Below are 27,555 nucleotides of genomic sequence, written 5' to 3'. Positions count from 1 at the left end.
GTTCAGGCAAGTACTTGCTTTTGGGCTCAGCCTTGGCCGCAGACTCGGCACCGGGCAGCAGTGGGGTAGGGGCGGTGCTGGAAGCCGGCGGGGGTAACCAAGGGTGGCAGGAGGGGCGGCGTCTGAAGCCCGTGGTGGCCTCCATGAGGAAGTCACGGCCTGAGGAGACTGGAGGTGGTCCGAGAGAGCCACCAGGTCCGGAGCCCGGGGAACCTGCTGCTGGAAGCCGGCGGTGCCGACCTGGTGGCCGAAGGTGGCAGGAGGGGCGGCAGCTGAAGCCCGTGGCAGCCTCCATGGGGAAGACATGGCCTGAAGCAACTGGAGGTGGTCCGAGGGAGCCGCCAGGCCCGGAGCCCTGCCCAGATAGGCAGCAGCGCGGTCAGGGGCTCCTTGGTGACCCGGGGCTGCAGCTTGCCCCGCAGCTGGGCCCCCAGGCAAGCAGTGGAAATTCTGCAGCTGGCCCAGCTCTAGCAAAGGGCGGCTTTGCGGGTCTGCCTCACCGGTGCTGGCCTGGAACTCCAGCTGTACATTCGCCATCTTCAGGTTATGGCAGCCTTGGCGAAATCACCCTTTGTTGCTCCAGATGTAATGGATCCAGCAGGCTCAGATGCCAGGATAAGCTGACAATGATTGATCAACACCAACCTTCATTTCCAGATGAGTCTGACTTGCAGGCTTTCAGTTCTACAACCCTGTTTTGGCTATACTGTCCAACGTGTGGGAAACGAATGAAGGCACATTGAAGAGCATTCTGTGTTATGTGCAGGCAAAGTGAATTAGCCATGCCATACATCAGGAACAGGGAACCTTTCATTTTTGAAAAGGTGTATGTTGTATTAGGTACAGTAGGGCCCCGCTTTACAGCGCTTCCCTTTAAGGCGCTTCGCTAATAAGGCAGTCTCAATTAGATGCAATTAGACTCAAGCCCCACTCATACGGCACTTGTTCCATTTTTACAGTGGTTTTCGGGCATCTCGCACCATTCTATTCAATGAGTTCCGCTTTACAGCAGGGGTCTGGAACATAACCCGCCATATGAGTGGGGCCCTACTGTATGTCTCTGGATTGTATTTTCATGTGATAGTCCATTCTGACTGATTTTTAAAGCTTTTTATGGTATCAAGATAGCCGAAGCTATCTTATCTAACTTTTCTAATGTAAGCTGTAACGTGTGAACGTGTACCATTTTGAAAATTAAAACTGCATTGAAAAGCTAATTACTGTAATTCTGTTACAAATAATTATAATGATGACTTACCTATTATCATTTCTGTGCATATTTGGATCAGATAAAATGTCATATGAAGCCAGCTATATAAAAATGAGGAAAATTCAACTTTTTTCTTGATATATGGCTTGTACCACAAAAACAGTAATGGATAAGATTGTTATTAACAATTAGTCATTTGAAAGAGAATTCATTAGCTTTCCAACACATTTTTTTGAATTTTAAATCAAACACATTATTATTATTATTTAATTTATTAGTTGTCTTTCTTCATAAAAATGAACCCAAAGCAACAGACAATAAAAAGATTAAAACCGATATAAAACTAACACAAATAAGTTACAAAACCCAATGCATAGATAAAATGGTGGAACCACCCACACCCTAAAAGAGGCTACAACATCAAAAATCCTCCAAACCTTAAGAGCTGAATGCCTGGGAGAAGAGGTATGTTTTGCTTAGCACCTAAAGATGGATAATGATAGTGCCAGGCATGCCTCTCTGGGGAGAGCATTCCACAAGTGAGGGGCCACCACTGAGAAGGCCCGTTCACATGTCGGCATCCTCTGCACCTCCCTTGGAGGAAGCACACAAAGAAGGACCTCAGATACTAAACACAGGATCCAGGTTGGTTCAAATGGGGAGAGGCGGTCCTTGAGGTATTGGGGTCCTGGGCCATATAAGATCAAAACCAGCACTTGTTTGGATTGAGCCTGGAAACCTATTGGCAACCAGGGTAGTTGTGCCAGAATTGGTGTTATGTGCTCAGACCGTCTTGACCAGGTGAGCAATCTGGCTGCTGAATTCTGCACCAGCAGTACATGAGAGAGAGAGATTGGCCATATTCAAATCATCCAGTAAGCCATAAGCTATGACTTACCATGAATGAGGAGTGTGCTGCCAAACTGTTCCTGTTGTGCTCTTCCCATCAAACATGAGGGAGCAGCAAACCACAAGCTTTGGCTTCCTATGAATTATATATTTTTAATTAGTTTCTATCCCACCCTTCCTCCCGAAGAAACCCAGAGTGATAATATCTGAACCAGAGCACATTGTTTGTTTCTCTCTAAGAAACCATGATACAGAAGCCAAAAACAAACACTTGGCTTCAGATAGTGGTTTGTTTAGAGAGAAACTAACTAGGAGCCCTGGTTCAGATGTCACACTAAGCCAAGGCTTGTGGTTTGCTGCTCCCACTTTCACTAGGGGAGGAGTGCAATAGGAACAATTCAGCAGCATGCACTAGCACACTCATTCATGGTAAGCCATAGCTTATGTGGCCTCTCTCTCTCTCTCTCTCTCTAGTATGTACTAGAATTAACAGAAGGAGATAGCTATCATGGCTCCCATGTTTTCCTCTTTAAGACAGAGGGAGGTAGCTGCCTCAGACCATTTATTCTGGGAGTCATGAAAAGACAGCAAATTGTTAATTTATTATTGTTTATTTTTACTGCCAGGAAGATGTACTTGTGGGACTTTCCATCTCAGATGCCTAAGTAACTTGATCGGCCTTGATCTGAGGGGAAGAGGATGCTCTTTGCTGCAGAACAGACAGGAACATGTCTTCAGTCATCCCTAAAACAAACAGCATGAGATCTGCCTTGAAGACAGGTATTTTATAAATAGTACCCTTCATAATAATCTACAGTACTTCACATGTTGGTTAATTAGAATTAAGCCGTAATATCGTGAACAGTTCATTTTCCCGAGGTCATGTTACATTAGTAGTACACTAAAATTAGTAGTCCAACAGTTACCTAGATCTGAACATGGGAAATGCTAGTCACATTTTATGATGACCTTATTAAATTCATGTTGTAATATATCCTCAGAACAGTGCGTCAGAATGCATCTTGCTATCTCCCTTTCATTACATAGAAATATATGGTCTGATGTTTTGTACATTGTGGAATAATGTTCCAGAAATGAAAAACATTCATAAATATTTCAGAGAGCCAAAGAAACATCCATATCCGTAATGACTGATGTGTGCAGCACTTAATTTTTATTTTTATCTTTTGCAAAACCATGTGTGAAATGAAGGTCTAACCATGGGGTAGTATTCACCATTAGTCATACTCAGGGCAGACTCTTTGAAACTAATGGACATAAGTTTCAATGGGTCTACTCTCAATAGAACTTAGTTGGACACAACCCAAAATGTACATTGTTGATAATGAACTGTGCAAACCATTAAGTGTAATAACAACGGAAAAATGAGCCATCAGAATATAGACGCTGAATCATACTATGTTGAAATTATGGTCATAAAAGTCAGAAAGAGTAGGAGAGAGATTCTCTCTGATATGAAGGGTAGGAAGGTTACATTTCAAACTGTCAGCCATGCTAACCTTTGGAAAACATTCAGATCTAAGATGATTCAACAAAGGACTTATTTAATAACAACAAACAACAAATAATATAGCCTCTCTCCAGCTGCCACCAGAGGGCTACTCGAGAACTCTCTCGCCTTGAAGGGCAAAGACATTTAGCTTTCAAAAAATATTTTTTGTTCTAGATATTCTTAAGAAGGCTTAATGCCTTCAGAGGGCTAAAGTTTTATGAGGGAACCCCCCTCAAAAAAAACCCTGAAAGCCAACATTATAAGATTGATATTTCCACACATCACAGCACTCAAAATTCTCAGTAAACCTGGGATTTCACTTTGTAGTTACAATATTTGTTTTGACTAAGAAGGCAATCAGAATTTGCAGGTCAAACTGTCCTCTTACAGACCTTTTCCTACTTTCTTTCATTTGACAATGCTGAAACACAAAGATTGTGCCACCTGACAGATATAGCATGGCGGGGAGATACAGATGGGGACAGGACAAATGACTGATGTAATGCCTTCATGTTACATAACCAACATTGTTTTTTATGCACTAATAAGAGTGGAAAATGTGGTGGAGGATCCCATTCTATTACTACGTTAATGCTGTCATTGGGAAGGATATTTCAAGTATAATTTTTTTTCTGTATAAGAGTGGAGGGGATTTTTCCTCTGAACTAGCAAAACACCCATTATTATGAAAGAAAAAATAGCCAGAAAGAGGGTCCTTTAAGTTTAAAGACACTGAGAGAGAGGGATGCAATGCATCTTTATGCTTTTAGCATAGAAAAAAGGCAAGTAAGTGGGAACATGATTATGCATGGTGTGGAGAGAGCAGATAAGGAGAGGTTTTCCTCCCTCTCGTGTAATACTAGATCATGGGACCACCTAATGAAGCTTAATGGTGGCAAATCTGGGACAGGCAAAAGTAAGTACTTCATACAGCACACAGTTAAGTTATGCAATTCACTACCACAGTATGGCAGTGATGGATGCTATCCTACATGGCTTTAAAAGGGGATTAGACAAATTCATGGAAGACAATGCCAGCAATGGCTACTAGCCATAATGGCTATTATGTTATGCCAGTTTGCAAAAGGTGCAATTGCTGGGGAACACAAGCATGAGGTGAGGGCCAATGCATTAATGACCTGTTTGTGGGGTTCCTATAGGCATATGTGGGAACAGAATGCTGGACTAGATGGGCTTTTGGTTTGATCCAAGCAGCACTCTTCTTGTATCCTTATGTCATGTTCTTATCTAGCACAGAGTCACAGGAAGGTCAACACCCACAATTTGAGGAGATGTAAATTAGTTTTGCCATACTGTCAATGATGTGATAGTGATCAACAACCACTAGCCATGATGCTTACGCTCTCCCTCCATGGTTGGAAACACTATGCTTCTGAATGCCAGTTGCTGGAAACCACAGGAGGGGAGAGTGCTCTTGCGCTCCTGCTTGTGGGCTTCCCATGGGTATCTGCTTGGTCACTGTGAGAACAGGATGCTGGGTCAGATGGGCCATTGACATGATCCAGCAGGCTCTTATGTTCTTACAATGCCACTAAGTTCAACGTTTTCCCCCACCCGTGCCTGATAAGAGTGAATGGCAGCTATGTTAGGGAAGGTGGGTGGGTGGTAGGGTTTCCATATTCCAGTTCCACAAATCCGGGCAGGCTAATTTGCATATTTCTTAGGTTTTATAAAAGCAGAGCTTTGCTTAAAATTTCTTCTCCCTTTGATCAACCACATCTACACAGTTTCCACCTCCATACTCAAAATGAAACTGGGCCTGGAAGTGTGCAACAACCCCACACATACCTTGCCAATTAGATTACCAATGCCAGGATGTCTGTCTTATCGACTACTCTCCTGCTCCCCCCCCCCCGGGCATCATGAAAGACCCAGTCCTGGGCTCAGAAAAAAAATAAATATCTGGTCCTCTTCAAAGTACTCATAAGCCTCTTGTTTTAATTAAAATAACAATTATAAATTCTTGCTCTTATCACTAATGGGAGTTAGTTACCTTGCATATGGCTGCTGTTGCTTCTGTGGCTGTAACGGAGTGAGGTTAAAGATAAGTGAAATGCAAATAGGAAAAACAACAACACAAAAGGCAGTAACAGTTTCATAAATGTAATACCATACGAACCACAACAAGATTCCTATGAGTAAGGCAGAAAACTCAGCATCCCACAACCAGTCAGGATTCATAACCAAAAACCCAAACTAAAAAAATCCTAGCAGCCCGTCAGCCAAGGTCACAGAAATCCCCATGCAGCACAACCTAACCTGGGGACTGCAGTTAATGCAGAATGCTGCAGCACAATTGCTGACATGAGTGAGATCCTATCAGCACATAATACCTCTGCTCTGAAATCTGCATTGGTTGCTGATTTGCTACCAGGCCAAGTTCAAGCTGTGCTTTCCATGTTATGGGTGCCACATAGTACAGTACTTGTTCTGCTCTTGTAAGAAATCAGTCCTGTAAAGTGGCAGCACCTACACTTTGGAACTCCTTGCCTATTGACATTAGGCAGACGCCTCTTTTCAGCACCTGCTAAAATCAGTTTTCTTGAGGCAAGCCTCTCCAGGCATGTGGAAGCTATTGTGTTTTTAAATCTGTTTTTAACTCATTGTTGGTTTTATTATTTTGAATGTTTTTCAGTATAGGCATACCCCGCTTTAACGTACGCAATGGGACCGGAGAGTGTACTTTAAGTGAAAATGTACTTAAAGTGAAGCAATTATCTTCACTTGTACTGCACGCAATCACCACTAGATGGCAGCAGCATCATGCCAATAAAGTGTCCGTTATTGCGAAGCACGCGTACTTTAAGCAGGGTATGGTGGAGTATGGAGCATGTACTTTATAGTGAGGCTACTTTAAGTGAAGCTACTTTAAGTGGGGTATGCCTGTATCTGTCCTTAACGCTTTTGCCAATAATTTTATTGTGTTAATTCTTTCTGTAAACCACTTTGACATTTTTTACAATAAAGCGGTATATAAATGTTGTAAATAAAAATACATAAATAAATGTTGGAGTCACTGTGGCCCTTGAGTCTCTTCCCACTTTTAGGAACCAAGGAATCTGTCTTATACTGATTCAGGCCATTTTGTACCATGATTTCTTAAATGCAACACCATACCAACCACAACAAGATTCCTATGAGTAAGGCAGAAAACTAAGCATCTCACAACCAGTCAGGATTCCTAAACCAAAAACCAAAAATATGATAAATGAAGAAATATTTATATAAGCATGACTATCAAATATATTTATTATTTACACAAACTGTAAAGATATTTATAGTGCAATCCTAGGTTTATTTACTCAGAAGCAAGTTCCAGTGTATTCAGTGGGGCTTACTCAAACAGGGACAGAAATGCAACCTCAAGTGATAATCAACTTCATTCACACAACCCAAAATTCTGAATCATGCCACTTTACGCTGTTTTGCAACTGTTTATACTTGTTTTTATGGCTATTGGATTTTAAATGGCTTTATTTCTTGTTGTGAGCTGCCTTGGTTTCCAACCCTACCTCACAGGGTTGTTGGAAACACTCCATACACGCACACGTACACACACTGCAGATGTATAAATACATACAGCCCATATAATAGTTTATTGTCAAGCCATTTGGTCATTGCAGAAAATCAGTATTAGTTTTTAAAAAATCAGTATTAGTTTCCTACAGAATAAAAACTGTAATACCTAAGTAAGCCCTGCCTACTTGCTTTAAAATAGGACTGGAGGAGACACAGAAAGCGTTAGAACACAAACACAATTCTTTTTTACATTCACTCCAAAGTACCATTGATTTTCAGCACATTCGTAACCATGTCTACTCAAAAGTAAGTCCTATTGAATTCAATGGGATTTACTCTGGGCATATGGGATTAGCATTGCTTTTACAAAAGCAAGTATTGGGAAGGTTTTGAAAACACTGCCCAGGATCTGACTCCCGCACACAAGAGGAAAAAAAAACCTGAAATGTATATACTTACCCAATTTATGAGATTTTCAGATAAACGGGGTGAAACCACCATTTTCTGGCATTGCAATGTTTTCTAGAGTGACACTGCCTCAGGTCAACCAAATGCAACCCTGGCTTCACTGATTGGCTGCAATCCTGAATGGGCGGGGTTAAAGCTACGAAGTGCAGCTATACAGTACTGTTTAAAGAAAGATTTAACAGTCAGGGGGGCGGCTGACGTTTGTATGTATATCTCGAGAACCGGACCACCTAGAAACTTATTATTAGTTTTTTAATTAAAGCTGAGAATCCTGGCCACCTAAGGGGCTAAACAGGTGCCGGGTGGCATGCAAAGAATCCGGGTAAAACCCGGCTAACCGGGCAATATGGCAACCCTACCCAGTGGGTGGGTGGAGCAAAAACTATACTGAAACACACAACTGGAGAGAATAAGCCCGCCCCACATTACCCCCATTTCTTGAGACAGGTTTGCTTCTTCTTGAATATTGTTGCTGATTTATTACTGCTGATTTACTGAATATTCATCAGAAGATCCTACTGGATCAGGCCAATGCCCCATCTAGTCCAGCATCCTCTTCTTACAGTGGCCAGCCAGATGCTGTTTTACTTTGTCCCATAGAATGTTATGGTTGTCATTATCCTCTGAGCCTGTTCCTATTATGCCTAGCTTAAGCCCTTAATATATAGAACCATTGTTCTTTTTCTTAGTCACAGTAAGGTATTTATTTATTACATTTATATCCTGTCCTTCCTCACAGAAGAAGCCCAAGGCAGCAAACAAAACAGTCTAAAACATGGGTTCTCAACAAGGGGGGAATTCCCCCTGGGGGGGAATTTTAGGGTTCCAAGGGGGGGAATTGGGACCACTGCTCAGCAAAGTGTGATGTCCTGTAGATTATGTACAATCTGTAAAATTGTAGTTTGTTTTTAATTTAATCTGCGACATTCAATAAAGTTTATTGAATGTCACAGATTAAAATCGATTCTTGAACATGCAGCATTATTTTCATTTGCCAAATTAAATTATTATTTAAAGACCAGAAAGTGCTCCAAGAAATTCTGTTATAATATAAACTAAGAAATTTTTCTCTCACGAGAAACACCACCGTCACTCGCGAAACGTCAACACGCTATGAGAGACTATCTTGGGAAGGGGGGAATTATATTCTGAACAATGGTGAAAGGGGGGAATGGAGCAAAAAAGGTTGAGAACCACTGGTCTAAAACTTCTTGAAAACAGACTTGACAATATAATAAAACATCTTTAAAAACATATTAAAATATATTTAAAAACACATTTTTAAAAAAGCAATTTCAGCATAGATGCAGACTGGGATAAGCTCTCTCATTAAAAGGCTTGTTGGAAGAGGAAGGTCTTCAGTAGGCACAGAAAAGATAACAGCCTGTCTAATATTTAAGGGGAGGGTATGACAAAGACAGTTTTGTTTATAATGGATCCTTATTTTACTGATCCCAGAAAATGCATTTTTCATTTTGAATCTGCTGTCATTCTCAAGCTAGACAGCCATGCACCTGTCCCCCTCCCCTCCCCTCCCCTTTACAGCTTTTATGATCAGTGATAGGTTTAGTGAATTCTTAATTCAGTGATGCATACTCTCAGGGACATTTGGACAGCCACAAGGGATGGCAAAAAGGGGCAGCAGATCCTGATGACAGAAAGTTAAATGAATAGTTTTAAAGGGAACTATTGTGGTCTGCAGGATTGCAAAGTCTTTAAATGAGACCTGATAATGTATACAAAAATTGGCAAGCTAATTAAAAATGCACTACTAACTTATAACTAATCCATTATTTTAAAAACATAAAGAACAAGTGGAAAAAAATCCATGGCACCAATTCCAGGTAAAGTTATTTATATTTGCTGCACTGGTTTCAAAAGGGCTCTTAGGCAGGTGTGTTTGGGCAGCAGGATGCCTTTTTTGCAGGCGGCCCCCTCCTGGAGTCCCTCTGTCTTTACAACCAATCAAGTTGCTCAGTTCCCAGTCACTACAGCCAATAAACAGTCATCATGGATCCCCCCTTGCACACTAATTGGCTACTACCGTTTGTTGTTGTGAGTAAGAGAGAGTCAGTAGGATCCGAGAGATAGAAGTTTATCTAGAGAGGAGGGTAGACAGCCAAGCCCAGGTACTTCATTTTTTATCACTGCAAGCTCAGGCTGCCAGCCAGGAGCAAGCTTTAGGGGAGTGATTGGGGCTTGCTTTTTGAAAAAGTTGTGAAGGGAAGGATGGAGCAGTGGATGGGTCCTTGCATGCTGAAGATGCAAACCCCAAGAAGGAGTTTTCTAGAGGGGGGGTGATCAAGGAGAGAGACACACACACAGAGAATGTAGATCCATATAGTTGGGTGTGCATCTGGATATTTCTGTTGGGAAGGTGGAGTTATGTTACTGTAGGTTTTTCACCTGCTGATCTTAGGCTGGTAAGCTACATTAAGTGCACAATCGGGCATTGCATATCAGAAGTGGGGGTTGAGTGATTTAAGATTTATAGCAATCCTCTTCAGATGCTCATGCTGGGATAAATTCAAGATTTAAATAGTTAAAAATCAAGTACTGATTCATTTGTTGTGGTTATATATTAATATGTCATAATAACTACAGCAAGATGGGTTTTTTCCATTTTTGAGCAAAACCGATTTGAAACCTCCGCTCATGTGTTGGAGTGCAACCTTTGTGCTAGTATCATAGGCATCAGCCTTTGCTTCCTTTCACCAAAATGATGCATCTTTATTAAGGAAGAGACATTTTTTCCTCTACCCCTAACTCCTGTTAGTACACCTCCAGGCTTCAACCAATCTGGCATGATTAATGTGTGTTTAGATGCATGTATATGTCCCAATTGTATTAACACATGCTTACTCCAAGGCTGGTGTGTACAAAGGGTCTTTTCACCATTAACTCTTATCTGCTCCTTCCTCACAAGAAAGCCTAGGCTATAATCCTGTACTCACTTATCTCGAAGTAAGCCCCATTAAACACAAAAAGACTTGCTTCTCTGAGTAGACATGTATACCTTGGGGTTGTTTTTTTAACATCCACCCACACTTACTTAGTAGAATCTGCAGAAAATAACATATAAGGTATACCTGATCTCAGATGGAGGTTACAAGCCACTAGCTTGTGCAGGGGAGGGGAAAACAGCAGCGCTTTAGGACCCCAGGGATTCACTCACTTATCAATCACAGACACTAAAAGCTTAGTTTTAGAGAATAAAATACAATTTTATTGTATTGCCACCCTGAGCTTCTTCAGGAGTAAGGGCAGGAAATAAATTCAATAAATGAAATAATTTTAGGAGGTTGCATAATCTTAGAAGGGGATGTGGCTGTGGGATATGAGCAGGTGTTGTAACTTGTATGAAGGGAACCTGTACTTCTAAATTTGCCACTACACTATAGTTATGATTGATTTGTCCCATTGGTGTCAATAGGGCTTAAGCATGAATAACTTCAGATAGAATTGGGTCATGACCCAACTTCCTGCCCATTTTCTCTTAGCTTGATTATTGGGCATATAGTATATACCCATGAGAGATTGAAAATACCCCCATGCCATTCTGATGTTTCCCATAAGCTCATTTCAAAACAAAACCTTACAAAACTTATAATCTTGAACTCAGAAATGCTTGATTAACAACCCTCTAAATTTTCATGGCAATACACAAAACAGTCAGAGGGAATCGAGGGTTCAAAGTGTAAAAGACCAAGAGAGAAAAAAACTCCCTTTTGGACTTTTTTCTGTCAAAGTTCTCATAATTTGTTGAAATTAATTAAAACCCAGCCATGTTCACAGAGTACCTGTAATCCTATTACTGACCTTGCCCCATACTCTGACCTTCATCTTCTGCAGTTGAAAAGTTAAAAAAATGCCTGGCTGATTTTTAATTAATTTAAGAAAGTTAGCATTGAACTCAATGATAAGGCTGGGCATGCTCAGTAAGAACTAACTGTCAGTGTTCTAAAAACCAGACTCACAGCTGCTGAGCTTGCCTAATCAGGTGGCCACACCCACACCAGACCTTTATTTCACTTTAAATACACATGGTTTCCTCCAAAGAATTCTGGGAAATGTAGTTTGTGAAGGGTGCTGAGAGGAGACTCTTATTCCCCTGACAGAGCTCCAGTGGCCAGAGTGGTTTAACAGTCAGCCGCTCTGATTGAAGGTCTGTGAGTGCAACAGGGCATCTCCTAGCAACTCTCAGCACCCTTCATAAACTACACTTCCCAGGATTCTTTGGGAGAAGCCATGACTGTCTAAAGTGAAATAAAGGAGGGGCCAGGGACACTTTGGTTTAAATTTGTGTAGGAGACTACATGTGCCTGCTGTAGAATAAGAAGGTGGGGGAAACACTGAAAAAGAATGATACTGTTCACAATGTTTTCCTTTTGGAAAGGAAAGGGGCTTCCCCTCTGCTCAGTGCCCACCCATCCAATCTCCTCCCCTCTCCCCCTCCCCTTCCTGCCCTCCTCTTCCCCTTCCTGCCCCTCTCCCAGGTCAGTGTCACCTATCCTAAGCATGATTGCACAGGAGTAAATCCCACTGAACTCAATAAGCACGCAAATGATCAAACCTGCCCTCCCCTCCTCCCTCCCATCACCTTCCTTTTCCATCTTCCCTCCCTCTTCCTTCCCCCCTTCCCCCTTTCCCTTCCAATCCCCTTCTTCTGCTCCCCTCTCCCCCCTTTCTCCTTCCCTCTATGCTCCCCTCCCCTTCCTCTCATCCATGCCCAGTTTTACTTATCCTAGCCATGATTGCAGAGTCCCACTGAACTCAGTAAGCATGCAAATGATCAGACCTGCCTTTCCCCTCCTTCCCCTCTCCTTTCCCTTCCTCCTCCCCTCTCCTCTTCCTTTTTCCTCCTCCCCTGCCCACTCCAGGCCTCCCTCCCGATGGTCAGTTTTACCTATCCTAAGTATGATTGCACGGGAGTAAATCCCACTGAACTCAATAAACATGCAAATGATCAATCCATTCTCAGCAAACTTGCACAGGACCCCATTCCTTACCTCCCAGATTAAAAAGCAGAGAAATTCACTAATAGGCAAAAAAAAACCTTGCTGTTTAAGAACGTACCTATAGCCAACAGATATTTCTATCAAACTTTGAGAAGCAGGGAAATTGGGCAGCTACAGTGAATGCACCAGGGGAGCAGGAGACCTGACCTCTCTGAGATATTGTACTGCCCTACAAATTTGTCAAAATGCAAACACCATTTGAGTTGGTCTTTCACAGTCCAATCCACTTCCTGTGTAGCTTGGAAGAATTTGGTAACGTGCCTCTCAGCATATGGGGAATGGTGGCAAGACCTACCATCAGTCCAAATAACAGAAACAAGACATGTGCTGTGCTGATCTTGTTTGAGCAGGGAGGAAGCAACAATACTAAAACAGTTGATATAGTTCAGATAGTCACTTTAAATATGTGTGTTTTACTTTGCAGTTTTAGTGAAGTTTCCTATAGTAAATCATTTTCTTTTGCTTTTGTTTTTGTGAATATGTGAAGTACAGTAATACTTTGCAACACTAAAAAAAAGCTCCAAAAACAATTGTGGAATAATGGCACTGACTGTTCTGCAGAATAGTTTCCAATGGACATGAGGAGTGTCAGTTTGCACAAGAAAAAACAATGGGAGGTGAAATATATTCTAGCAAATTTCTAGGTGTGCTCTATGGTTTTAATTGACCATGCCCACCTTTCCTAAGTGAAGTAGTTTAAGCATAGAAAGCTGAAAACATGCATCTTGGGCAGGAAAAGTTTGTTTTTTCCAACAGCTAGAGTCATTGCTGAAGTAGCAACATATTGTAATCAGTCTGATTTTACATTAAACTGCATTTTCAGATTCAACTGTTAATACACCCAAAATAGAAATAGAGCATAACTTCTAGTTTTAAACACAAAAGGCTGTCTTCACCATCATATGACATTGACCGATAAAAAGGCTTTGAAATTAATAAAAATTAATTTGATACATATTTCTAGGATGAATAATGAGAGATATATAATTTTTTAGGTTAGATTCTCTGTAGAAACAGTAGTAATACAGAAAAAAGCAAAGTAAGATTACCAACAAACATACAAAAATGTAATTCTCTTATCTTTGGAGATGGCAGGTGTTCCCGTATGCTCAGAGGCACGTTACCAAATTCTTCCAAGCTACACAGGAAGTGGATTGGACTGTGGAAGACAAACCCAAATTGTGTTGGTATTTTTAGAAATTTGTAAGGCAGTACACTGTCTCAGAGAGGAGGTCAGGTTTCCTACTCCCCTGGTGCATTCACTATAGCTGCCCAATTTCCCTGCTTTTCAAAGTTTAATAGAAATACCTCTTGGCTATAGGTACATTCTTAACCAGCAAGGTTTTTTGCCTATTAGTGAATTATTAACTAAAGTAACATTCATGTGCTACATGAACTCAAAAGGCAAGCCAATTAACAAACAGCAATGAATTATTGTTGCATTCATGAGATGGAGGTTGTGAATCTTTGGCCCCATCTACACTATACATTTACAAGGGATGATGACATGCTGCTGGCTGCAGCATTGCAACCACCTTGTCCAGTTCATCAGGCCGCATCAACTGAAATCGATCCCAAGAAGTTGCAGTAGATGTTGCACTGGATACCGCACTGGGGACTACAGTAGGTGTGGATGAGGCATCAAGATTGCTACGGAGGCAAGCAATTTTACCCTCAAAGTGCCTTGCAAACAATTCACAGTGTGCCTCCGAAGGGTATAAAACTCAATTTCCTGGAGCTGTTGTTGAGAATGTGATGGAGGTGACAGCAGGCATGGCTATGATGTTTTATTTGTGCCTGATCGGCCTCACAGAACATATTTCACCACTTGTGCTCTAGTCATCATCCAGCCTATTTCATTGTCCTTAGTTCATTGGTGTACCAAGGTGCAAACTGGGCTCCACAATGCTGGAAAGGGTGCTTAGGGGCAACCGTGTTAAAAGCCCAACACATCTCATTGTTCCGCAGTGTGTCAAGGGCTTCAATAGGGTCACCTGTTCTATCTATGGGGAACTCTCCAGGGCATTCAGGAATCCAGTGGATTCCATTAGTTTCCAGGGGCAGACCATTTACATCTGTCCACCACCCATGCAGGGAAGAATTGGAGCCGTAAGTCTAAACTTCATTAAGAAATGGTCTGACCATGACAATGGGGTGACATCTACCCCCCTATCTTCAGAACACTCCTTCTGTCTGGAGCAAAAATCAAGTTAAGGGTGTGCCCTGTCCTATGTGTCAGGCTGGTGACTACTTGAAACCCTAGTTTCCTGTCTCCTTGGTTTGACACCAGGTGCAGGCCCTCACAGCCAGCTCCAAGATAGAGTGGTTTCCTGATGACAAAGATAGAAGTTCTGTAGACCGCAGCAACCACCTCCCATGCTTGCAGCCTGTGCTGGTGTTGCACTGAGTATCCAAGTGGGCAAAGCTGGATCAGATCAACTCCTTCCAGCTCACCTACCCAGGTCTCAGTAATACACGCCAAATTGGAACCCTCATCTATGATCAAATCATGGGTGAGTATGGTCTTATTGTGTACCAATCTGGCATTAAACAGCACACATAGGCCAGTGGGCACAGCAGGTAAGCAATGAGCATCATGTCCATGGGAGGAGTGGGAGCGAGGAACAAGGTGTAGATAGCCTTGCCCTTGTCATTTATGGTAGCTCATCATCTCCCTATGGCTATACCTCCCTCTACCCATGATCACTGAAATTGGGGTGGCATCACCCATGTCCCTCCTCCAACTCAAACTCCCATCAGCCCAAGCAAGCATGGTCAGTGATGATAGGATTTGGAGTCCAAAAACATGTGGGAGGACAAGAGGTTGCACACTTCTGATATCAAATAACACAACTCAATCTGGGTCCAGAGCATCTTTAGCAGTCTCTGAGCCTGTCTGTTTATACAGCTGCTTCTATTGTCATCAGAACTTCTGGCTGCGTTGTAGTGTGGCTGGCTGCTCACCTGTTTCACTTGACTCACCATTGTCTCCCTACATACAAGTACTGCCGCCTCTCAGTAAATATAACTATGAGAGCTGAGCCAATGTCCATGTCAGACAATGCATCCTGAGGAATCTAATCACTGCTGAATAAATTTGACCACAGCAAGGAGGGGGGTGGGGAGATGTGAGGTGAATGAATTGTGGCAGTGATGAACAGCAGTGCTGCAACTCTGATGGCAGTGAGAGGAACCAGGATAGCAGGTGGGAATACCAATGGTAGCAGGGCTGGTGACGGGTCCTTCTGAGTCCCTGGGTCCTCAGCAGGTGCCCAACCATAGCAGCCTCCGATCCTGGTCCTGTACATAACTAACAGCCTAACCCACACCAGGGACAAGTTACAGCCAGACTGTATATCAGTGAGATTGGATGAATTTGATATAACAGTGTTGGACAAGCTCAAGCTCACAGTACTTCTAAAGCACCAATTAAAATTTCATTGACAAGAGCTGACATTTATGATACGCACCTACATTGTACCAAACACGTACCCCAACAGTTACAACTGGTTACACTGAAGTTATTTTGTTGGTTTGATATTCTTCCACATATATTGGATGTCAATGAAGCATTCAGCTGATCTGACCAGATCTTTGTAGTGGAGGTGCTATCAAACACAGCTTGCAGAGATGTCAAGAAACCCTTTTAATGCAGAAACATCATTTCTACTCAAAGACAAACTATAGTACAAATTAAAAGTAGCTCTTTCAAAAAATGAATCAGGTCCATGCACCTAATGTATGCAGTAAGTTACTGTTTTTTATGCTGAAAAGAAAAAATAAAAACTTCATTTTTTGGCCATTCATTAATTAGGCATAAGTTCCCTTTCCATGTGTTACTAGAAAAGCTGATATATGCATTTTTACAATATATTAAGATACTGTTCCTGCGTGAAGTAATGTGGTGAGCTCTTCCACAGTTGTGTAAACAGTAACAAGCATCACAATTAAAGTGATATCCAATAAAGGCTTTTTATATACTGTAATGATGCATTAAGCAGCTCTAGGTCAAAACTCTCTCCAGAATCTTAAACAAGCTGTTCAAATATATATATATATATATCCCCTCCAGTTTAAACATTAAATGATGGCAAGTAATCTGACTGTGCATCGGTCTCAGTACCCATTTGTCTGGGGTTTTTTGGTCATTATTATTAACTAAGAAAATTACTGTCCAAAAAGTTGCCAAGTGGGAAATATAGAGCTGTGAGAGACAAATAATCCCACTTTTCTCTACCCTTCCACTTTTCAGTGGCTGCAAGGACTGATTCACCAGGGCTACCCCTTGTCCCCAAAATCCAGCAAGTCCAGGGTTCAGATGGAGCAGGCAGAATGCCTCATCTGTCCTGACCCAATTGTACAGAAAGTTGTAGCATTCAACCAAGAGGCCAAAGTTCTATACCGCTTTGCATGTACATGTTTTTCAGCTCTCTTTGCACAGCAACATACAACACATTTTCAAGCTTGTCAAGAACACCCAAGACCACATTACTCGCCTTGACCATCTACAATGACAGCATCTGTCAAATCACTAAAAAAGCAAGGATAAGAGCAAAATTAAATTAAATAGCAGAAGAGACTAATTTTAGTAAGATTTACTTACAGAATGAGGGAAAATATACCAGAGACAAAACATGCTTTAGTGTCGTGTTTAGATACACACACCCCTTATTTGTGCCTTCCATTCAGCTTTTCACTCACTTCTGCAAATCACTACTCATGCAAAAGGTCTCTGCACATGAGCAGCATAACACCTGAGCCATGAACTCACAACAGATAATCCCTCTGTGTGGTGGGGCAGTTTTCCAGGCACTCCCATTAGTTGGCTTTTCCCCAGTTTAAAATGAACTATGCTAAAAATGTGCAGAACCAATTTCCCTCAGAGGTACTCCAGAACAGGCAGGTAGAGAGTAGATTTTAAAGGGAGTGATGGAATCCTCTCTCCGTCTCATCACCACAACAACAACCAGGTAACAGCGTGAGGGAGATATGTATCCTCCCCCCTCCCTTTTCTCTTAATGGAACACAGTTACAAACAGCAGCATTCCTGTTTCCAGGAGCCGTTGGGTTTGTAATTTTCCAACAGCACCTGTAAGCATGGCTGTCATGTGTCTTAGGAAATTTCCCAGGTTTCTTAGTGCTGTAGCATCATTCCAAGCCAACACCATTCAACAGACCAACATCATTCAGTGGGTTTCATGGCTAAGAAAAGATCTCCCACATAAACCCCAACATTTATCAACTGCACAAGCAGAAATGATATTGAATGTGTTGTGTATCTTGTGGTAGTAATTAAGAGTTTCTGTATCCCCTTGGGGCAGTTCACAAGAGTAGCTACATTAATTTAATTATACATAAAAGTATTTATACACCACCTTCTCTCAAGACATAGGATGGTGTACATCAACATAAAAACCTTTTAACACAATACAGATCAATCCTTAGAATGACTGGCTACTCAAGAAAATTTAAACAACTGCATAGGCCTGTCAGTGTAAAAAAAACTCTTCAAGAGAAACCTGAAAGTGAAAAGTGAGGATGCCTGCTAAATCTCTGCTGGAAGTGTATTCCCCAGCATGGGACCAATGACATTAAATGCCTGACTTTTGGTTGAAGTCAGTCTGGTTTCTGAGACATGGGAAAAACTAAAAACACTCCTCTGAATGATCTCAGTGATTACACTGGAATATAAGGATTCAAGTGATCCTTAAGGTATCCTGGACCCAAGTTGTTACGTGCTTGTATATCAACACAAGAGCCTTGAACCTGGCCTGGTAGCTGCTGCATTCTGAACCAGCTGAAATTTCTGGACCAGGCCCAAGAGCATCCCCAGATAGAGCACAATGCAGTAAACTAGTCTTGAGGTTACCAAAGCATGGACTACAGTGGGCAAGTTACCCTAATCCAGATATGGCTGTAGCTAGCATACCAGGCGAAGATAATCAAAGGCATTCCCATCATTGGGCCTCTAATGACAAAGATGTATCCAGGAGTATCCCCAGCATACATATCTGGTCCTTTTGGGGGAGTAAAACCCCACCCAGAACAGACAACTGGCCTATCTTTCAGGCATGGGAACCACCTACCCACAGAGCCTCTGTCTACCCAGGATTCAAACTCATTTTATTGCTCCTCATCCAGTCCCACCGCTGCATTAAGGCACTGGTCCAGGACTTGCATTGCCTCTCCTGATTCATATATTATGGAGAAACAGAACTGTGTTTCATAAACAGAAAAAAGGCACATGCTCTAATGACCGCTCCCAATGGCTTCACAACACTGAGGACAAAATGGTGCCCTGTGGAACCCCATTGTATAAATACCAGGGGATCAAAGAGCACTCCCCCAATATTACTCTCTGGACTTGACCACAGAACAACTGTAGTACCCATCCTGCTCAGTTGATCCGGGATACCATGATCAATGGTATAAAAAGCTGCTGAAAAGTCGGGTAAGAGTTAACGGAGTTGCATTCTCTCTATATCTCTCCCAAAACAACTTATCCATCAGGGCAACTAGTGCTGATTCAGTTCCAAAACCAGGCTTAAACCCAGACTGAAGTAGATCCAAATAATCAGTGTCATCCAACAACACTTGAATGATACCCCCCATGGGTACTGGCAACTAGCCAGTAGTTATTAAACACCATTGAGTCCAGAATGGGCTTTTTAAGGAGGGACCTCTTTAAGGGCAGCTGGCACCACCCCATCACACAATGATGTGTTCACAACACCATGGACCCGCTCCAGCTGGCTTTATATACATATATAGACTATATGCACCAAGGTGATCTGTGCTGATTGACCTTTGCTGTATCGGAGTATTACCTTTCTAAAAATTGTGTTGCCACATATGTAATACACAGTTAAAATAAATCCAAAATTACACAATTCTATATTTTCCCCATTTGAGAGCTTTTCAACAGCAAACATTTAGTATATAAAACTTTAACTGCATAGTCCCAGGGTATGGCTTTGTGGCCCCAGCCTTACACCTAAGCAGATCTGGGTCTGGTCAACGCCTGTATGGGTGACCACATGCACACCACCTTGGGTTCTATGATGGAATAAAACCAGGATATAAATGTTAGACAAAATAAGTAAATAAATGAGATTTGGGTGAACAAAATATCAAACCACAGACCACCTTCACAGATACATTTTTCATTAAGGTTTTAGTGGCAAGCCTAATTACATTTGGAAACCTGTATAGTTTTTAGCATAGTTTTTTAAAGGTTTAAATGAAAGGGCTTAATGAAAAGGATCAAAAGACAAAAGCCATAAGCTTCATTGCATTCCTTACAAGCTAATCATTATTTGAACAGAATCCATTTTCTACTGGCTTTAGAGAGAGAGGGGTGGGGGAGATGCTGTTTTTCAGTGGAGTGGAGCTAAATAATTCATACATAAAAATGTTGCCATTTTATCTGACTAGGAGAGTAGCAATAGGCTCCCAAAGCATATATTAGGGTGAGCAAACAAATATTTCTTTACTGTTGAATACTGTATTTTATTGTTCTTCTGGTGAATAGATTATATTCCTTCCCTTTGAGTAGCAAAGCGGGATACATTTGACTGCCTGCCAAGACATGCTAATGCAAAAAGGTAGAAGCATGGAACAAAGTCTAGTGAACTTGATAGTTACCAGAGAACATCTGAAGTGGAAACGTGTGGATTAAAACAGACCAGTTGAAAACAACAGAAGTGTGAACCATTAAAAAAAACAGTTCCACAGCACAGAGATTGCTGGGAAACAATAGCGGGAAAGGGCTATTACATTCTGCTTCTGGACTTCCTATAGGGATCTTGGCCATTATGGGAAACAAGATAACATAAGAACATAAGAAGAGCCTGCTGGATCAGGCCAGTGGCCCATCTAGTCCAGCATCCTGTTCTCACAGTGGCCAACCAGGTGCCTGGGGGAAGCCCGCAAGCAGGACCTGAGTGCAAGAACACTCTCCCCTCCTGAGGCTTCCGGCAACTGGTTTTCAGAAGCATGCTGCTGCTGACTAGGGTGGCACAGCACAGCCATCACGGCTAGTAGCCATTGATAGCCCTGTCCTCCATGAATTTGTCTAATCTTCTTTTAAAGCCATCCAAGCTGGCGGCCATTACTGCATCTTGTGGGAGCAAATTCCATAGTTTAACTATGTGCTGAGTAAAGAAGTACTTCCTTTTGTCTGTCCTGAATCTTCCAACATTCAGCTTCTTTGAATGTCCACGAGTTCTAGTATTATGAGAGAGGGAGAAGAACTTTTCTCTATCCACTTTCTCAATGCCATGCTGGACTAGACTGACTTTGGGTTAGATCCCACAGGGTTCTTCTCTTGTTCTCATAAGATGCATCCTCCTGATGGGAAAGGAGTGATGCAGCTTGCAATCCTATAGCCTCACTGGACTCTGTGCGTCTTACTTCTCAGAACACATGTACAGGCTTGCCCTGGCACCAACTTCTCGTCAGAGGCTACTTCACATGTTGCAGCATTAGGGAGCACACCAAGTGTACCTTTCAATGTCTACAGAAGATAATTTTTCGTACCATACATTCTGTGATGTGACCAGGCCAATTGTAGCTTCCTGAAGTGTGTTTGTACTATGTACCTGTCATATAGTTGTGGAGTCCCCATTAAATAAGTTATTTCCACTAGGCTGTAACATAGAAGAGAGACCTAAGATTATATAGTAAGAGTTGTACAACCAATTCCTACTCAGAAAAGGACTACTGAAATCAGTGAACTAAGTAAGTCATTCCTGCTAACTTCAATAGGAAGTCTACTCTGAGTAGGACTAGTACTGAATACCACCATAAGTGTTTCTGAATTCACATGTAGCCTTTAAGTTAGGAACCTTTTTAATAATTTCAGTTTGCTCTTAAAATATTATGTTTGGTCATTTCAGGAGTAGTGCCTCTGTAACACAACTCTGTTATGGTACCAGCAAGGATATTTGAACTGTTTATTGTGGAGGAGCTTTGTAGTCTTTGGCAGTTAAAATAATCATAAAAGCATAACTTTAAAGAAAATTGTGAACTCGCGGGGGGGGAGCGCCAAATCGTCCAGATGATATTCAAAATATACTTCTAACATGATTCAACAGAGGAAGATTTACAAAAACAAACTGATGCTTTTTCACTGATACTATCTGTAATTCATACCAAAGCGCATCTCATAACTAACCTGACTGATGAGACAGGATATTATTATAATACACCTGACAAAATACTGTATGCTAGAATGAAAGTACACTGGAACTGATGTTACAAGTTGTTCATGTATTCACAGGAAAATATGTGAGAACTGACTAAGAATTTCCTTTTCCATTTGCCCTCTCATTTGCACAGAAATTTTGTGTGGCCCAAGTTTCAACCAAATGCAACAGTTATCTTGGGAACTGGTCAGCTTTTTGAGTAAAACTCAGGCTTCCATTTTGCCATTTCACATATTAGGAAAGAAGTCAAACAGCTATGCAACAGTTGACTGCACAAACCAGAACAAGAACTGACAAGTAGCATAAGAACATAAGAAGAGCCTGCTGGATCAGGCCAGTGGCCCATCTAGTCCAGCATCCTGTTCTCACAGTGGCCAACCAGGTGCCTGGGGGAAGCCCGCAAGCAGGACCCGAGTGCAAGAACACTCTCCCCTCCTGAGGCTTCCGGCAACTGGTTTTCAGAAGCATGCTGCCTCTGACTAGGGTGGCAGAGCACAGCCATCATGGCTAGTAGCCATTGATAGCCCTGTCCTCCATGAATTTGTCTAATCTTCTTTTAAAGCCGTCCAAGCTGGTGGCCATTACTGCATCTTGTGGGAGCAAATTCCATAGTTTAACTATGCGCTGAGTAAAGAAGTACTTCCTTTTGTCTGTCCTGAATCTTCCAACATTCAGCTTCTTTGAATGTCCACGAGTTCCAGTATTATGAGAGGGAGAAGAACTTTTCTCTATCCACTTTCTCAATGCCATGCATAATTTTATACACTTCTATCATGTCTCCTCTGACCCGCCTTTTCTCTAAACTAAAAAGCCCCAAATGCTGCAACCTTTCCTCGTAAGGGAGTCGCTCCATCCCCTTGATCATTCTGGTTGCCCTCTTCTGAACCTTTTCCAACTCTATAATATCCTTTTGAGATGAGGCGACCAGAACTGTACACAGTATTCCAAATGCGGCCGCACCATAGATTTATACAATGGCATTATGATATCGGCTGTTTTATTTTCAATACCTTTCCTAATTATCCCTAGCATGGAATTTGCCTTTTTCACAGCTGCCGCACACTGGGTCGACATTTTCATCGTGCTGTCCACTACAACCCCGAGGTCTCTCTCCTGGTCGGTCACCGCCAGTTCAGACCCCATGAGCGTATATGTGAAATTAAGATTTTTTGCTCCAATATGCATAATTTTACACTTGTTTATATTGAATTGCATTTGCCATTTTTCTGCCCATTCACTCAGTTTGGAGAGGTCTTTTTGGAGCTCTTCGCAATCCCTTTTTGTTTTAACAACCCTGAACAATTTAGTGTCATCAGCAAACTTGGCCACTTCACTGCTCACTCCTAATTCTAGGTCATTAATGAACAAGTTGAAAAGTACAGGTCCCAATACCGATCCTTGAGGGACTCCACTTTCTACAGCCCTCCATTGGGAGAACTGTCCGTTTATTCCTACTCTCTGCTTTCTGCTTCTTAACCAATTTCTTATCCACAAGAGGACCTCTCCTCTTATTCCATGACTGCTAAGCTTCCTCAGAAGCCTTTGGTGAGGTACCTTGTCAAACGCTTTTTGAAAGTCTAAGTACACTATGTCCACTGGATCACCTCTATCTATATGCTTGTTGACACTCTCAAAGAATTCTAGTAGGTTACTGAGACAGGACTTTCCCTTGCAGAAGCCATGCTGGCTCTGCTTCTTTTTCCTCTGCTTCTTGGCAACTTTTGTAGCTCAGTCTAAGAGTAAAAACATAAAAGGTACACCCAGATTTTGGACACTGGGATCTAAGAGAGTAATGGAAGAGGTTATACATTAGACACTGAACTAGCACCAGTACTGTAAAATTTCTAAGGCCAATCTATGTAGACTTGAAAAGAGGTACACCTATGAGCACGCCATGCACCTGTCAACTAAAATCTATTGGCCATTAACAAATACATATTTAGACAGCAGAAGTATTCATTTTAACACTCAAAAGTCTTTAAACTCCTACCATTCAATGTTAATGAATGGCATTCTTATGTCATTATATTTCATAGACTACTATAAGCTCCATTAGTTCACTGTAGAAAAAAGTGTGTCAAGCCATTCCATGAGCCAAATTTGCTAAAAAGAAACATTTAAAAATGTGGTGCAGCATAAACCCTTAACAAGCTTTGAGAGGACAAATCACTAAACATAGGAAGCTGCCTTATATCAAGTCAAATCATTGTCGTACCTAGTTCAATATTGTTGGCAATGACTGGCAGTGGCTCTCCTGGGTTTCAGGCAGGAGTCTTTCCCAGCCCCAGTTGAAGACACCAGGGGTTGAACCGGGGACCTTTTGCACGCAAAACATGAGCTGTACCACATGTACACAGTCCTTCCCTTGCTGGCTCAGCTAAATACTATGCCATAATTCTTCTGGTATATTATTTTCAGGGGGTTTTTTTTAAAAAAAATCTAAACAATGATCTGTAGAGTTAACTCTAATAAACTGCAAAAGCAAATTCACAAGGAAGGTTTATATTAACTACAGCTTCACCCATGGTTGATTCCACATTATGACTGTAAAGAAAAAAAATGTAGAGAAATGTTACAAGAGAGTTAAGTTTTCCTCTATCGAGGCCAATAGACTGTAGTTTTGTCACTTGGCTTAAAAACAAATAAGCAGTCTGACTGGCAGTTTTCCTTGAGAACACCTGAAAAAATTCCTATGCGTTGTCAAAGTTCATCACAATGTTCCAAGTAACAGAATTAATGATCTGGAAAAATATACCCTTCTGTCAGTTCTTCTCAATTTTAATATCAAATTACTTGTATAAATCCAGCTACTCATTTTTCAAATTTATTTTTTGTTATCAAAGACAATGTCCAGAAACAGTACTAAAGAATCAGTTCATGGCATTGTTTTACAAAACTTCCTACCAGACAATTATTTTATTGTTGGATGTACTCTTTATTAATGAGATGAACTAATCAATGAAATTGCTAACAAAACTCCTATAAAGAAAGGTCTAGTCTGAGTTTTGAATCTGTTGGTTGGAGCATGTTCGATGGTCAAAACATCATCAGTTAAAGGCAAGTACAACTCTTGCCCATCAATGGAACTGGGCATGGCTCTTCTAAAAGGTCACCGGATCTTTCAAAGAGAGGCACCATGTTTTAAATTCTGCACATACAAAATATGCTCATGTCACTCAAATTACACAATGCAGCAGTGTTAAAAGTCTTATTATGGTCTATTAATGGCAAAGAACAGAGCCCAAAGCTCATATACGACTCCTGGGAGGGACATATCCTCAAAGAGATAAACAGTATAAAACAGATTCCCTGTTGAATGTGTGTCAGTGTGCATGAGTGCAAGTGCATATAACAAAATAAGTCCAAACAATGGCCCATTGAAATGTTCCAAGCTGTATATCCAGTCTGAATGATAAAAGGCTTTCATTTTAACTGTATGTTAAAATGCAAATTCATATCCCACAAAAACCAACAGTTAGTATGGTTGGTTGAAACAGCTTCAAAGTGAGAATTACTGCAAGATGTCCTGCTTGTCTTTATTTGTCAGCTTCTGGATATGTGGGGTATTTGACTGTCTCAATTTTCTCTTTTACTTTGTAGGAGGGATATAAGCCTGTTTTTCCTAATTTTCTATTGATGCCTTTGGAGTAACCATCCCAGTGGTTTCCAGCAACACCAATTATATCTCCAGGTTCCATAGGAATTTCATCAGCAGTTCGGGGATGATGAGCATAAATGGCAATCTGGTTATGGGCATTTTGTCCTCCAAAATAATATATATCATCTAAAGAATGAAAATAGGCTGATGCATCTGGATGTAACGTCTGCATGATTTCATAGGCAACTCGACATACCTAGGGAAAGCAAGAAAAAAGAAACATTTAGCAAACAGTATCATAGCACACCTAATCAGTGCCTTAAGCATTCCTGGAGTGTATCATGTCACTTTTCCTTTTCTCCAACCGTTCATAAAATAGCATTACTATTAAGCAATTGGTAATGGAATGTAACTCCATTGACCTTCGTACTATGTTTTACAGATTGTTACAATGAGCAGGGGATTGAACTCAATGGCCTTATAGGCCCCTTCCAACTCTTCTATGATTGTATGAAGCCTAACCCACAAACATTTCAGTTAAAGAAATTTTAATTTGCTTGAATCTGGAGAATTGGGCAGATACATTTTGGGTTGTATCCAACATTAGCCATACTCAAAGCAGACCCACTGAAATTAATAGACATTACTGAGGTCTATTAATTTCAGTGGGTGTACCCTGAATAAAACTTAATTGGATACACCTCTTTGTTGGTTTAAAGCAATTTTCTTACACATTCACCACATAATTTGTTTCTTAAACACTGTTGTAGTATGTGGGATCTATGATTCATCTTAGTTTATTATTTTTAAGTATGCCTCCAGATCACAATTATGTTTTCCAACCATTGTAAATAAGCATCAAACATTGCAAACTGATCCTCTCAGAAACACAAGCAACAGGGCCAATCAAGTCCTAGGTTCTTACTAAGATTTGTCTGTTAAGTGAGGCAGTGATAAATCCAGACCTGCCTTTTTGCCTTATGTGACTCTTCTATAGTCAGCATGTAAGTGATTTGTTGATGCTAAGAGGGCAGGACTCCTTAGACATCCCTTAGGTTGCATTATAAGGAGCTAATTCACATTCCCCAAAAGCCCCTTGATGACAAAGCTTTATTGTGCAGCAACTTTCTTGGTGGCAGGTGTTTAGCACAGAAACTGCCTTGACTGTCCTGTACAATGACCTGTGTCACAGACACAGGGGGCGTGTGACTCTGTTGATCCTCCTTGATCTCTCAGTGGCTTTCAATACTATCAATTATGGTATCTTTCTAGGGTGACTGTCTGAACAGGGTGTTGGGGGCACCGCATTGTGGTAGTTTCGTTCCTACTTGGATAGCCAGCTCCAGAAAGTGGTTTTTAGAGAATACTGTTCGGCTGTGTGGGTTCTCCAGTATGGGATCCCGCAGAGGTCACTTCTGTTCCCCATCTACATGAAAGCGCTGAGTGGGGTTGTACAAAGTTTTGGAATGTGTTGTCATCAGTATGCTGGTGACATGCAGCTCCATATCTCCTTTTCATCTTCTGCAGGTGAGGCAGTGGATGTGCTGAATCAGTGCTTGTTTGCGGTAATGGACTGGATTAGGAATAAATTGACACTTAATCCAAACAAGAATGAGGTGCTGTTGGCAGGTCATTCCGACCAGCTGAGTGGTATACAGCCTGCCCTAGGTGGGTTCACACTCCCTTCTGAAGGAGTGGGTTTGTAGTGTGGGGGTTCTACTGGATCCATTGCTGTCATTTGAGGCACAGGTCTCAGTGGCATGGAGTGCCTTCTATCAAATTATGCTGGTGGCCCAACTGCAACCCTATCTGGACAGGGATTACCTAGTTACAGTAATCTATGCTTTGGTAACCTCAAGCGTGAATTATTGCAATGCGCTTTTCGTGGGCTGCCTTTGAAAACAGTTTGGAAGCTTCAACTACTGCAGAATGCGGCTGGTAGATTGTTGACAGATTCAAGGTGAACAGATAACATATCACCAATCCTGTTCCAATTACATGTGTTCCAGGTTACATATTGCTGTATTATTCATTCCACCTTACCTTGCTTTCAAATGCCTTAGATTGAAGGTCATTTCCCTCTCTTTTTCTAGTAAAACATAAGCACTTTTAACTGAAATAGGGTGGCATATGCCTTTGCCTATTTTGTGTGA

General features: G+C 41.5%; 1 protein-coding gene across 6 annotated transcripts in view; it reads right to left on the bottom strand.

The window, feature by feature from the left end:
- Positions 1-24,578: 24,578 nt before the first annotated feature.
- Positions 24,579-27,555, bottom strand: part of FUT8 (fucosyltransferase 8) — a 169,681-nt gene continuing 166,704 nt past the window's right edge. For 4 of the 6 annotated variants that reach the window (XM_061611003.1, XM_061611005.1, XM_061611002.1 and 1 more), the window contains exon 11: positions 24,581-25,658. In XM_061611003.1, the coding sequence (XP_061466987.1) occupies positions 25,341-25,658 (318 nt within the window). In that variant the 3' untranslated portion in view covers positions 24,581-25,340. Of the gene's footprint in view, positions 25,659-27,555 lie in introns of all 6 variants that reach the window. The other 2 variants (XM_061611006.1, XM_061611007.1) reach the window with 2 other exon arrangements.

Source organism: Rhineura floridana, chromosome 2, assembly GCF_030035675.1.
Source record: "Rhineura floridana isolate rRhiFlo1 chromosome 2, rRhiFlo1.hap2, whole genome shotgun sequence".
In the NCBI taxonomy this organism is placed as follows: domain Eukaryota; kingdom Metazoa; phylum Chordata; class Lepidosauria; order Squamata; family Rhineuridae; genus Rhineura; species Rhineura floridana.
Note: the sequence above shows the minus strand (reverse complement) of the source record. Positions and strands in the feature narration are given on the sequence as shown.